This window comes from Narcine bancroftii, chromosome 1, assembly GCF_036971445.1.
Source record: "Narcine bancroftii isolate sNarBan1 chromosome 1, sNarBan1.hap1, whole genome shotgun sequence".
Taxonomy (NCBI): domain Eukaryota; kingdom Metazoa; phylum Chordata; class Chondrichthyes; order Torpediniformes; family Narcinidae; genus Narcine; species Narcine bancroftii.
Window position 1 is genome coordinate 318114669 of NC_091469.1, and position 13232 is coordinate 318127900.

The 13232-nt window shown below is 41.9% G+C and overlaps 1 protein-coding gene across 2 annotated transcripts in view; it reads left to right on the forward strand.

Moving 5' to 3' along the window:
• Positions 1-13232, forward strand: part of LOC138747471 (collagen alpha-6(VI) chain-like) — a 235556-nt gene that overhangs the window by 136311 nt on the left and 86013 nt on the right. For both annotated transcript variants that reach the window (XM_069906720.1, XM_069906727.1), the window contains exons 14-19: positions 3413-3466; positions 5402-5473; positions 5555-5581; positions 5690-5734; positions 8920-8973; positions 11469-11531. In XM_069906720.1, the coding sequence (XP_069762821.1) occupies positions 3413-3466; positions 5402-5473; positions 5555-5581; positions 5690-5734; positions 8920-8973; positions 11469-11531 (315 nt within the window). The remainder of the gene's footprint in view (positions 1-3412; positions 3467-5401; positions 5474-5554; positions 5582-5689; positions 5735-8919; positions 8974-11468; positions 11532-13232) is intronic.

The following is a 13232-nucleotide window of genomic DNA, read 5'->3' on the forward strand; positions in this document are numbered from 1 at the left end:
AATCTCAACATCATTTCCCAACTCCTATATTCCATGCAATGATTGATAAAGGCCAGCATACTAAAAGCCTTCTTCACCACCCTATTCACGTGAGTTTCTACCTTCAGGGAATGATGTACCGTTACTCCTAAATCTTTCTGCTCTTCTGTATTCCTCAATGCTCTCCCATTTACCACGTATGTCCTATTTTGATTCTTCTTACCAAAATGAAGCACCTCACACTTATCAGCATTAAATTCCATCTGCCATTTTTCAGCCCACTTTTCTAAGCAGCCCAAATCCCTCTGCAATCCTTGAAAATCTTCTTCATTATCCACTATTCCACCTATCTTAGTATCGTCTGCATATTTACTAATCCAATTCATCACCCCATCATCTAGATCATTAATGTATATAACGAACAACAATGGGCCCAATACAGATCCTTGAGGCACACCACTGGTCACCGGCCTCCAACCTGACAGACAATTATCCACTACCACTCTCTGGCCTCTCCCTTTCAGCCAATGTTCAATCCATTTGACTATCTTAAAATTTATACCTAAAGACTGCACCTTCCTAACTAACCTTCCATGTGGTACCTTATCAACATCCACTGCGCTACCCTCATCCACATTCCTAGTCACCTCTTCAAAAAATTCAATCAGATTGGTCAAACATGACCTTCCTCCCACAAATCCATGTTGAGTGCTCCTGATCAGACCCTGTCTATCCAGATGTTAATAAGTACTATCTCTAAGAATTTTCTCCATTAATTTACCTACCACAGACGTCAAACTTACAGGCCGATAGTTGCCAGGCTTCCTCCTTGAACCCTTTTTAAATAACGGAACCACATGCGCAATGCGCCAATCCTCCGGGACTATCCCCATATCTAATGACATTTGGAAAATTACCGCCAGAGCCTCTGCTATTTCCTCCTTCACTTCTCTCAATGTCCTGGGGAAGATCCCGTCTGGACCCGGAGACTTATCCACCTTTATATTCTTCAAAAGCCTTAAAACTACACTTTTTGTAATCTCTATATTCCCCATATTTACCCAATTTGCTTTTTTTTATCTCACATCTCCCAATATCCTTCTCCTTAGTGAATACCGAAGAAAAGAAACTGTTCAATATCTCCCCCATTTCTCTAGGCTCCACACACAGTTTTCCGCTCTGATTTTCTAAGGGACCAATTTTGTCTCTAGCTTTCCTCTTACCATTAACATATTTGTAGAACTCTTTTGGATTAGTTTTCACCCTGCTTTCCATAGTTTTCTCGTACCTTCTTTTAGCTTTCCTAATTCCTCTCTTAAGATTCCTCTTACATTCAATGTATCTTTCAAACATCTCCTTAACTCCATGCTTCTTATATCTAATGTACGCCTCCCTATTTCTTCGAACCAAGTTTCCAATATTCCTTGAAAACCACGGCTCTCTCAAACCTTTTTCCCCTCCTTTTAACCTAACAGGAACATAAAGCTTTTGCACTCTCAAAATCTGACATTTGATTGGAGTTCTACGAACACCGCCTTCTCCAGTGGTACCAAAAAGGACAACCAAAGGGTTTGGTTCCAGATTTAAATTAAGGATTAGGGACAAGGTTTGGACAATCTCTCTCCAGTATTTTTTGAGGCTTGGACACGACCAGAACATATGAATAAGTGAAGCTTCACCTCTCCTACATGCCACAACAGGATCTGATTTGCAGATATCTGAAAAAAAAAGAGTATTTGGTAGGTTAAATATTTCAAAAAGTTGTTCAAATGATGCAAAACTGTTATCGATAAAAACATCTTTAGAACGCTCAATACCCATTCCATACCATGCTTGAAATGCAGTCATGTAAGGAAGGTTGGAAGAGATGATGGGACAGAATAGGTATAGACTGAAAAAAGTATAAAAATTTAGGCAAAAGATTTCAGCCCACCAGGTATGTAGATGAGGGTGAACACTGAGTTAGGTTCTCTTTCACAAGTTTTAACAAATTGAGAAAATGTTTTTTAAAAAGACAGATGTTTTCTTGTGACTGTAATACCAAGATAAGTAAATTGATTTTGTACAGTCTTAAAAAGGAAAGTTACTGTACACTGATGTAAGTTTATTCACAGGGAAAAGTTCGGGATACAGCAGAGAGGGCTTGAGTCCTTGATTATATTGATCCGACATTATCTCCCAGTACTCGGCTCACTGATTCAGGATGTCAGAACTGTAGTCCTCCACCACCTGGATCTGCTGGTCATGGTACTCCAGTTTCCCTCGCCACCGGGCCTCATTGACCAGAATGTCCTTTATCTGATAATGATGTAGACGGAGACTAACCGAGCCGGTTTGGGTACTAATGAATGGTGAGCTCTATCGATCTCCGGTGGATATGGGAGTGTCTTATTCCAAAATTCTTGCATTGCATTGCAGAAAAGAATTTTGCAGGGTACCCTCCTTCAATAGATTCTGCCAAGCCTAAGATACACAGGTATTGCCGCCTGCTCCGGTCTTCCAGGTTGACGGCTTTGGTCGTCAGTTTCGAATTACTTTCTCATGGGGCTGGAGCAAATATCCTGTAAATCATAAACACTTTGGCTCAGGTCGCTCGAAGCGAGATCCAGACATGATGGTAATTGGCCACGCTCATCTTGAATGTATATGATTTCTCACGTTAAAGAAAGTTTTGAAGGCATCTGCTAGCGCCTGTCTGAGTCAGTTCAGCAGCTTAGAAATAGCCTCCTTTGTTAGGCAAGTTGTCGTTCCTTTTTTTTTTCCCCGAGATGTACAGCTTCTTGTAGCCATTTTGAGACAAAATGAAAATAACTTGCAAAATCTCCATCATTTTGGATGTGAAATAAAGTGGTGGAGTGAAAATATAGAAAGAAGAATCCTGATCATTGCTTCAATGCCATACTGCTGCCAACTGGAAGTCACGTCTCTAAAACAATTCAACCGCGGGAGGTTTTGCTTGATTTCCTTTAATTTGTTACATTTTAAATTTTAATTTAAAAAAAAATTAGACATACTGCACGGTAATGGGCCATTTCGGCCCATGATTCTGTGCAACCCAATTAACCTACAACCCCCCTCCCCCCAGTGCATTTCAAACAGTGGAAGGAAATCAGAGCCCCCGGGGAAAACCCACACAGATACGGGGAGAATGTACAAATTCCTCACAGACAGCGTGGGATTCGAACCCCGGACCTGACAGCTGGCGCTGTAAAGGCATTTTGCCTACCACTGCACCAACTGTGCCACCCAAAGTGGTCAGGCCGAGAATGCAAGGACTGGGCTGGCACCAGACAATTGGTTCAGACCAGGATTTGCATTTGACCAGGTCAACCGGCACGCAGCCTGGCAAACACGTTATTGGCATTGATACTGAAATTTCCAAAGACTAACTGAGCATGCTCAATAACTCATTATGCCATTATATTTATTTCAGGGGAATTTTGGTCAAAAAGGAACTACAGGATATCCCGGAGAATATGGAGGAATGGTAAGTTTGCAGCGAAACCTTCGTTTTCCAAAACAGTGATGTCTTGAATAGGAATGATTGAAATATTTAAGGAAAGATAGAAGCACTAATTGAAAAAAAATATTGGGCAAATAAATGAATGGACTCTAATGTTCTTGTAAATCTCATGATTGCTTATATTTTGATCAAGTAGCCCCACCTGAGTAACAGACAGCTTGTGAAGAAAGGTCATGGGGGTGAAGAGAGAATGCCGAGATATAGAATTAAACAAGAATTAAAAGATTGTCGTTGACACAAAAATGCTGGAAAATTTCAGCAAATCAAGCAGAGGTGGGCCACATAGTTAGGCACCTGAATGGAATAGTGATGGGAGAGAGCAGGGAGGAGCACAGCACCATAGGCAAGAACTCCCCGAATGGAAGAGGGTGGAGAGCTGGAGGAAAGGAGACAGAGGGATGGGGATGAGAGGTAAGCAGGGGAGTGGCTCAACAGAAACTGATGTCAATGCCATCTGCTTAGAGAGTCTCCAGAGAGAATCTTAGGCATTCCACCTCCAATTTACAGACGACCTTGGTTTGGCGATGGAAGAGGTGATGAATATATATGGATCTGAGATTATAGGATAGGCTTCCAAATGTTTTAAGAGGCAACCAATTTGAAGTGTTTAAGATGATTGTACAACTCATCAATGTTGGGGGGTGAGCGGGAAAGGAGACATAAAATTTAAGGTAGGGTCTGTCAGAAGTGATCATGGAATTATAGAACAGTGAAGAAAGCCTTTTGCTCCATTCAGTCTATGGTAGATGATGTTTTGAATCACTTTTCACACAAAGGGTTCTGGAAATATTGCACTTTATCCAGTATAAAGATGTGTTGTGTGGTCCAGTGGATATTCTGAAATATCAAGTTCAAGGGTAGCGACTTCGTTTCAATAAAATACAGTCACTTGGGGGCTAAGTTAGGCATTTTTCTTTGACACGGTTCTTGCGTAAATCAGTAATGAACCCCAGTTGAATTTTCTCAATCTTTAATAATAAACATATAAGGGCTATTATCTGTAAATTTCTGATTTATTTTAACAAGTAACCCTCCGTTATAATGTCCCTATAGCGTTATTATTTAATGGTCCATGGACAGTAGCTTGTTACTTAATGTTGCGTAGAGTAGCGAGGCGGTCGACAGAAATCATCACCGTCTAGCTCACCCTCCTCGGATCGCTGGCTGCAGAGTGTGCCTGAAACCACCGCGCCTGCTCCTTTGAACACACCGGCTCCAACCGCCCCGAGCCAACCTCATTGAATCTTAAGACTTTGTAGTTTCCACTCCATTAATGTTCTGGCATTGTTTCAATGACAACTGTTCCGATTACACTAGCAGCAGGGTTGGGGTGGGGGGAGGGAGCCTTTGGATCGTCGCCCAGGCTTCTCCTTCTCAGCAGGGAGTGTTCTCCCGCTCTGGTGTCTCGGGAAGCCTGCAGCCCAAGCTTTCAGCACGGACCTCATGGGTTCAGCAGCAGAGGTTAAAAATAAACCCCATTGGCCTCCTTTCTATAGACTGTTGAAGGCCTGTGCAGAGCCGTGAGGATCACCACTGGGCAGTCGAGCCCGGTAGCTCCACTCCCTGCCCTCTCAGTAGCAGAGGAACTGGCTATCTTTTCTGTGGATTCGGTGACAGAGTGGAGACAGGTTAGGTGTGACCATTTGAAAGGCAGAGGAGGTTTGAATCGCCAAGAGATTTAAACATTTTCCGATTATTTTTCTAAAAGCAGGTTGGTTGAAATTGTATTTCCAATAGCACCATTAATTTCCTATTATTTTCCTTTGGGGAACAACAATTGAAAATCTAAGGAAGACGATTAAGAGCTTAAAAACCCAATGGGTCAGAGGGAGCTATGATATTTGCATCAGACATGAACCCTTGCACATTCAGCGTGATATCATGTTCTGTCTCTCTTAGGGCCGCAGGGGAGATACAGGTAGGAATGGAACTCAAGGAGGAAATGGATGCCAAGGTCCCAAGGGCCCTAAGGTTTGTGTTTTAATCATATGAATTTGCATCCTGGGCTTATTTAAAGTTCCAGTATCAAATGAACAATCATTTGTCTTTCAGGGATCCCGAGGGTATCGAGGAGAGAAGGTGAATATATCCTTGTGTCTAAACCACGTCCCCATTGAAATTCTGCCGCATTTGCCTTGCACCCTGTTGATACGATGGTTCACTGATGGACTAATGTTCTCTTGACAGGGAGAATTGGCTAACAATGGCGTGGATGGAATAAATGGAGAGGAGGTACATCAGGAGTCGAGCTCTGTTTAGGACATCTCTTCCCTGCTGGGTGCATGTAGCAAGTGTGTTTGTAATGTAGATGTTTACCTGTGGACAGAAAGAGCAATGTCCCCTGTTTTTAAATCTTTCAGAGAAGAGAAATACCTTATCAAATGGCACATTTTGCATTTTAAGCTTTCGTGCATGTCGTTGATGATCATCATTTGGTTCAGTGCAAAGGCCATTTTTGACAGCTCTGAAGGGATTAAGCTGCAGAACTATTGGTTTCAGTTATCCCCCTGCCTTCTCACTCAAATGAATGCTTCAAAAAACAAAAGTAAAACATGATGGAAGGCTTGAGCCCAAAACGTCGGTTATGTATTTCTACCTGTCCCCATATAAATGGCACTGCTTGGCCTGCTGAGTATCTCCAGTGTGACTGCATATTTTTGTGCTTCACTTCTAACTACTGCAAAGCTCTGTGAAATCTCTTCGAGGGAGGCCTATCCTGAAGTTCTCCTTTGCTGTTCAAAAGGAGTTCTGTGGGATTCGCTCCTCGCCTGTAATCCCTTCTGCTCCCCAGCTCTAACATTGATACCTTAATGAAGGGCAAAACGTTGGATGTGTACCTGTATCTTTGTTATATGAAGGACCTGTTGGACCTGCTGAGTTTCAACAGCACCATGTTTTTACTGAATGTTCCAAGTGTTCATTTTAGCAGTTGTTAATGGGAAGTTATCGTCCCACAAAGCGCTTTGCAATGTTCCAAGAACATTACTTTTCTTGATAAAGATAGAAAGGCCTAGCTTTCATAAAGCTCTTTCCATGGGGTGAGGATTTTCCAAATGGTTTAATAATGTAGATCAAACAGACCCCAAACTCACATTCCACCTTATCAGGGTTGGCACCAGAGTGAACGTTAGAGGGGGGGATTGGAGAGGGGGCTCCTTCAGCGGGAGAGGGGGTGCTGGGACTTACCCATCGATTGGGGTGCGCTACTAGATGCTGGGACCTACCTGTTGTTAACACCATCATGGGGCACGAGGGTGATGCTTTTATTGCGTCAAGCTTCACTAGATGCTACTGATGCTTGATGCAAGCTAATGACACGGCCGGGCAGGGATGCAGGTGGAGAGTCGCTAGTGTGCGTCAACCCAAACCAGTGGCTTTTCTTTGCACTCTCATACCACTTTAAGTAATCCCTATGCCATTGGTGCTCTGTGATTAGTAAGGTGGTATGTGGGTTGAAAGAAAAAGTTTTAAAACCATTCTTTTATTCGTACCTAATTGACTCATTAGATGCACAGTTTCATAACTCCAAAGGAAATGGGCCAATGACAATTTTTCTTAAGCAAAATATTTCCATAACAATTGGGTCTAGAGCAGTGATTCTTAACCTTCCCTTTCCCACCCACATCCCACTTTAAGCAATCCCTTACTAATCACTTATGGCACAGGGATTACTTAAAGTAGTATGTTGAGTGGAAAGAAAAAGGTTGAAAACCACTGACCTAGATGCTAGTGATGTGGGAGGGGGTGGGGTGGGTCTGACGGGAGCAATGGCCATGACCATATGGGGGGGAATCACCTCGTTTGAGGGGGAAATGCCCGTGGATGACCTCCCCTCTTGCCCCATCCCTATGCCATAGGTGCTCTGTGATGAGTAAGCGATTGCTTAAGGTGGGATGTGGGTGGAAAGAAAAAGTTTGAAAATCACTGTTTTAATCATCCCTCATTGACTCGTTATGTGCATGGTTTCAGAACTCCAAAGGAAATGGGCCAATGACCATTTTTCTCAAGCAAAATATTTCAGTCACAATTGGGTCTAGAGCAACGATTCTCAACCTTCCCTTCCCACCCACATCCCACCATAAGCAACCCCTTACTCATCACAGAGCACCGATGGCATAGGGATTATGTAAAGTGGGGTATGTGAGATTAGGGGCTGCTTGAAAACCACTGATGTAGATGCTCTCGTACGATGTGAACTGCAGGAGATAAATCCTGCAAAACAAGGAATGAAGCATGAAAGTCTGCAGACCACGCAATTGTAGTAAAAACAGAGTAATGTTGGAGGAACTCAGCTGGACTTGCAGTGTCCTGTGACACCTACTGAGTTGCTCCAGCATTCTGTAATTTTTTTTTTCTTCCCACAAGCAGTAATGACCTTTTATTTGAGGAGGATCTTGATCAAAGATCAATGTTAGTCAGAACACTTGGGCCACTCCTTTGTCCTTGTGGTTCCGTGGGATTTATTTTGCCCAAAGATGGCATCTTTGACTATGCAGTGGGGGTGGGCATCATTTTAATTTTTAATTTAGATGGTACCAAACCATTATGGCTCACGAGTCCATACTGGGGTGTAGGTTAATTGGGCAGCACGGACTTGTGGGCTGAAATGGCCTGTTACCGTGCTGCATATCTAAATTAAGAATTAAAAGGTTGGCCACCCCCTGTGGGAATGCAAGTCCTGAATTTTGTGCTCAAATCCTTGAAGTGGGATTTTAACAGCCTTTCCAGTTTGCAGCAACACTCTGCTCAAAAGTTATTTACTTCTCAACCCAATATGTTTTTGGAGGGTAGAAAGACACTGAAGTCCCCGCGCAAGTCAGGGGAAAACGCACAAATAGACAGCGCTGGATTTGAATCTGGGTCAATGGAGCTGTAATACCACAGCGCTAACCTTGTTAGTCAGATTTATCTTGTAGTTAGAACTCACTCACAGGATGTAACCTCCAGCTGTACTCTCTTGAGTTAATATATATGTTATACAAATTACTGTGTTAATAATTCTGTGGTAGCATTTACCTTCACTTCCAGAATGAAACCTTTGGGTTAAATATGGCTCAGAAAATATATGTCAAAGAATCATTATTGAGAGATCAAGAATAGTGGCCTTTGGTAACTGGGAAAGGTCAAAGAATATGGGAGATTTTTCTTTGTTTCTGACTCTCTGTCTAACCCTTGGTGAACACTTTCAAAATGACTTTTCTGGTCAATAACATTTGTGGGAGTGTCTGTGTTTCCCCAAATGAAGTGGTAGCTACTCTTTAAAAGCCCTTCATTAGCTGCAGCATGCTTCTAGCTACTTTGATGTTGTGGAAAAATGTTATTTAAATGTAAGCACCCTTTTCATTGTCTGTTTCTTTGTGACCTCTGCTTCTTCATTGAATGCATTTGATAAATGAATCCAAAATATTATTTTGCAGGGAGAACTTGGAATTCCTGGAGTCAGTGGAGAAAAGGGGGCTGATGGAAATTCAGTAACTACATTTTCTTTGAATTACATGTCTATTGAGTTTAGAACATGCACGCAGCACTGTTACGTACTCAGACAAAAGCAACTGAAATTAGCCAAGACAGTGTTATATTTAAAATAATATATTTAATTACCAATAATATAACACCTTATCTAACTTATTTAAACTTATCTAACTTAATTCCCACCTATGCGCAAATGTGTGTGTGTGTGTGTGTGTGTGTGTGTGTGTGTGTGTGTGTGTGTGTGTGTGTGTGTGTGTGTAGACATACCCCAAGTCATTACAGCTTAGGCACAATTCTGGAATATGAGTTCGAAATGCAGTCTCAGAAATTCAATGTTGACATGCAAACTCTTAAATTCATGCAAAGATGTGTTTACGAATGAGATGGGAGAGACCAGGGTGACAGACTGCTGTCAACTCATGAAATCCTTGTTGAGTTGCTTCCCAAGAAATGCCCTTTCAGATGAGTGGTAGTCAAAATTTCTCTTTTCCTTTTCTAGGGCAAACAAAGTCAATGGCTTTCACAAAGCTTATAGAACCCTTTTGTGGGTCAGCCAAAATGACCATTACAATGGTCAAGATGGGGTTTAAATGATTTCCCTCAGAAGTGTCCTTTCCCTATGATAAGAAGACAAAACAACTAGATTCAGTGTGTAATAAATAGATGACGCATTTTTCTTGTTTATTTTCCTTTGTGTGAAGATATTGATTTATGGTTTTATTATATTGTATATGTTGAATATTTATGGATTTTGGAGGGGATGTGTATAGGGGAGGGAGGAAAAGGGGAAAAAAGGGAGAAAAGACCACTGTGTAAATTTAATGAGAAATGTTTGTACATATTTTGGATGATATGGTTCATAGTGTGAAAAATAAAATAATAATTTAAAAAATAGAAGTGCCCTTTCCCTTGGCCATAGTGGGATTCAATGAGTCCCCTTCAAAAGTGACCTTTCCTTTGGCCACACAAAGCCGCTTCAGCACAGTATTCCTCAAAGAGCTGCTGCCCCTGTGCTGCTGCCTTAAAATGGCCCCCTGATTAAACAATGTACTTTTTCTTTAATATATTGGTCCCTGGAACACTTCCTTATTTTCTTCAGAAGTAGCAAAATGAGGACATGCTGTCCCAGTCTGTAATCAGCCCACAGTCATCTCCAAAGCTTGCAGGGTTTGCAGCTTGATTTGTTGACTCTTAAAGTGACAGTCCCACTAAAATGGAAATGAAAATGGGAGCTCATACTCGATCAAAATCAAGCATTCAGCCAATAATTAAACCACATTAAAAGAGGAATTTGATAATTATTTCATTATAAACGGACCATTAATGTGTTCAAAATTTCTCTGGCTTCGTTTTCTATTCCTTTAATCATGATCAAGTTTGTTTTAGAATGAATATACCTCCTTAAATTTAAATTTCTAAATTTAGACCTACAGCACGGTAACAGGCCCTTTCGGCCCACGAGCCTGTGCCACCCTTTACCCACAACCCCCCTATACTTTTTGAACAGTGGGAGGCCCCGGGGAAATCCCACCTGGGCATGGGGAGGCACAGACCAACTCCTAACAGACAGCGCAGGATTCGAACTCTGGTCGCTGATGTTGTCACGGTGTTGCACTAACTGCTAGGTTGAACATGCTGCTTCCTGAAGTTTTGACAGTGATGACATATCGGGTGATGATAGATAAATATTAAAAAAAAAACTACAGAGAAGTATGATCAGAACATGAGGTCCTATTGCGGACAACCACTGCCCTGAATAATGAGCTGAATGACCCCCTTGAGAACCTGAGAATCAAACAGCTCAGAAGGGAAGGAGGACATTTGGTCCATTGTGTCTATGATAAGACTGTCAAAAGTACTGTTTGTCATTTCCCACCACACTCTAACCATCATCTTTTCATTCTTTTTCAATGCACACATCCAGTTTCCTTATCTTGAACCTGTTTCCGCTTTGCTTCCAGGCAGGTTACTGTAGGGCGCATTTTAGTCCAGTCAAAACGGGGATGAATCTCTAGAGGTGTCTTATTATTTAATCTACAGAAATACTTGAATTTGAACACACTAAATCTTCTCTGCATCCAAAGCAGGACAATACCAATCTCCCCTAACAATGTCAAGCACTGTTTTTTTTTTATCCCCATTATCCTCTCACACACTTTTTATTCTATAAAAATGACTTGTGGCAATTTTAAAATCTTGACCACAATTTCCTTGTTGTTTTTAATATATACAGTCCATCCTGAATCCACTCACAAAGCTGACGAATGCGCTTTTATAAATCACAATGTTAACTTGTCTCCCCCTTTCAAAGTTTGAGGGATATTTGAATTTTCATCTCAATTTCTGAGCGCTGGTCAGTCAAGTTACATGTTTCAATAACTAAAAATAACATAAATAGATAACTCAAATACCAAAAGAGAGATCTTTTTCCAGTAACTTTCAGAAAATTCCATCGGATGCCTGGAAACATTAACCTATCACATTAATTCTGCAGGGAAGTAAAGGTGCTCAAGGACACAAAGGTGAGCGTGGAGATCCTGGCCTACGAGGGGACCGTGTAAGTAGACTATGCCTCATTTTGCATTACTTAGGCGTACAACATAATTTTAAATTGACACCATCATTGTTTTGTATGCACAAACATGTTGAGAAACAATTTGGATCCCTGCTTTAGTCAGGACTTGGTGAATATTTGTACTGAGATGGATATTGAATGTTCAGTTTGACTTGCCTGATTTTGAATGTTGGGAAGTGTGGACGGAGTAGATGCAGACGGGATGTTCCCCAAGGTGGGAGAGTCTAGGACAAGGGAGCACAACTTCAGGACTGAAGGGCGTCCACTTGGGACAGAGAAGCGGAGGGACTTCTTCAGCCAGAGGGTGGCGAATCTGTGGAAGTTGTTGCCAGAGGTGGCTGCGGAGACCAGGTCATTGGATGTATTTAAGGCAGAAATTTAGGGAATCAAAGGTTATGGGAGAAGGCCGGGCAGTGGGGCTGAGTAGGAAAATGGATCAACTCGTGATTGAATGATGGGCTGAATAGCCTATTTCGTCTCCTATGTCTTATGGTCTTATTTAGATGCCATTTCCCAGTTTTACTTAACTGTGTCACTGTGATGGATTAATTTAACTTTTTTTCTGAATCAATTTTTTTCTTGTAAATAGATTTGTCAGTGGAATGTCACTCCCTCAGTAGCTCGCAGGTGCTTGAGGACCATACTTGAACCCTAGTTTTCCTATATCTGCTAGTCAGAAGGGATCTGATAATCAAAGTAATTGTTTCTGCCATAGTTCTAAGCAACGTGAATTCAATCCTGAGCTTTCATGCAGTCTGGGTGGAGTTTCCACGTTCTTCAAGTGACTGCATGACTCTCCACTGGGCGAACTGATTTCCTCTCACATCCTGAAGTCACCTTGATAGATCTCCCATGGGACCATACTTGGAATATTATGCTCAGTTCTGGTCGCTGCTTTACAGGAAGGGTGTGTGAAAAGGAGTTTTACCAGGATGTTACCTGGATTGGAAAATATGTCTTATGAGGCAAGGTTAGCTGAGCTGGGACTTTTCTCTTTAGAGCGAAGAAGGATGAGACAAGACTTGATAGAGGTCTACAAGAGTATGAGAGGCATAGATAGGGTTGTCAGCCAGTGCCTGTTTCCCAAGGCAGGATCAACAAACACCAGGGGACATGTGTACAAAGTGAAGGGAGGGAAATAGAGGGGAGACATCAGGGGTAAGTTTTTTCATACAGAAAGTTGTGGGTGCCTGGAATGCCTTGCCGGAGATGGAGGCTGGAATATTAGGGGCATTTGAGAGATTCTTAGACAGATGCATGGATGAAAAGAAATAGAGGTTTGTGTGGTAGGGACAGTTTAGTATTTTTGGTAGGTACATATGGGTTGGAACAACATGTTGGGCCGAAGGGCCTGTGCTGTGCTGTAATCTTTGGCGTTTTCTGTTAATTGGTACTGTGTCCTTACTGAAACCTGGCCGTAGTGCACATTAGCAGTAGGAAGATCAGGAGTGGCCAATGAATATTAATATGCAAAACTAAGTGGGGAATGGGTCTGACAGGAATTCTCTGATAGTCTGAAGGGGTTTATTTTGCATAATCATGAAAGTATGCCCGGTACAAGGAGAGTGCAGAAAAGTGAATGGCAGTTCCATCTCACTTGAATCATTCCTCCAAGAATGGTCTCATTGGCAAGGTTCGCTTTAATTTCTCATCTAATTGCTCTTGCCAGGGTAATAGTGAACT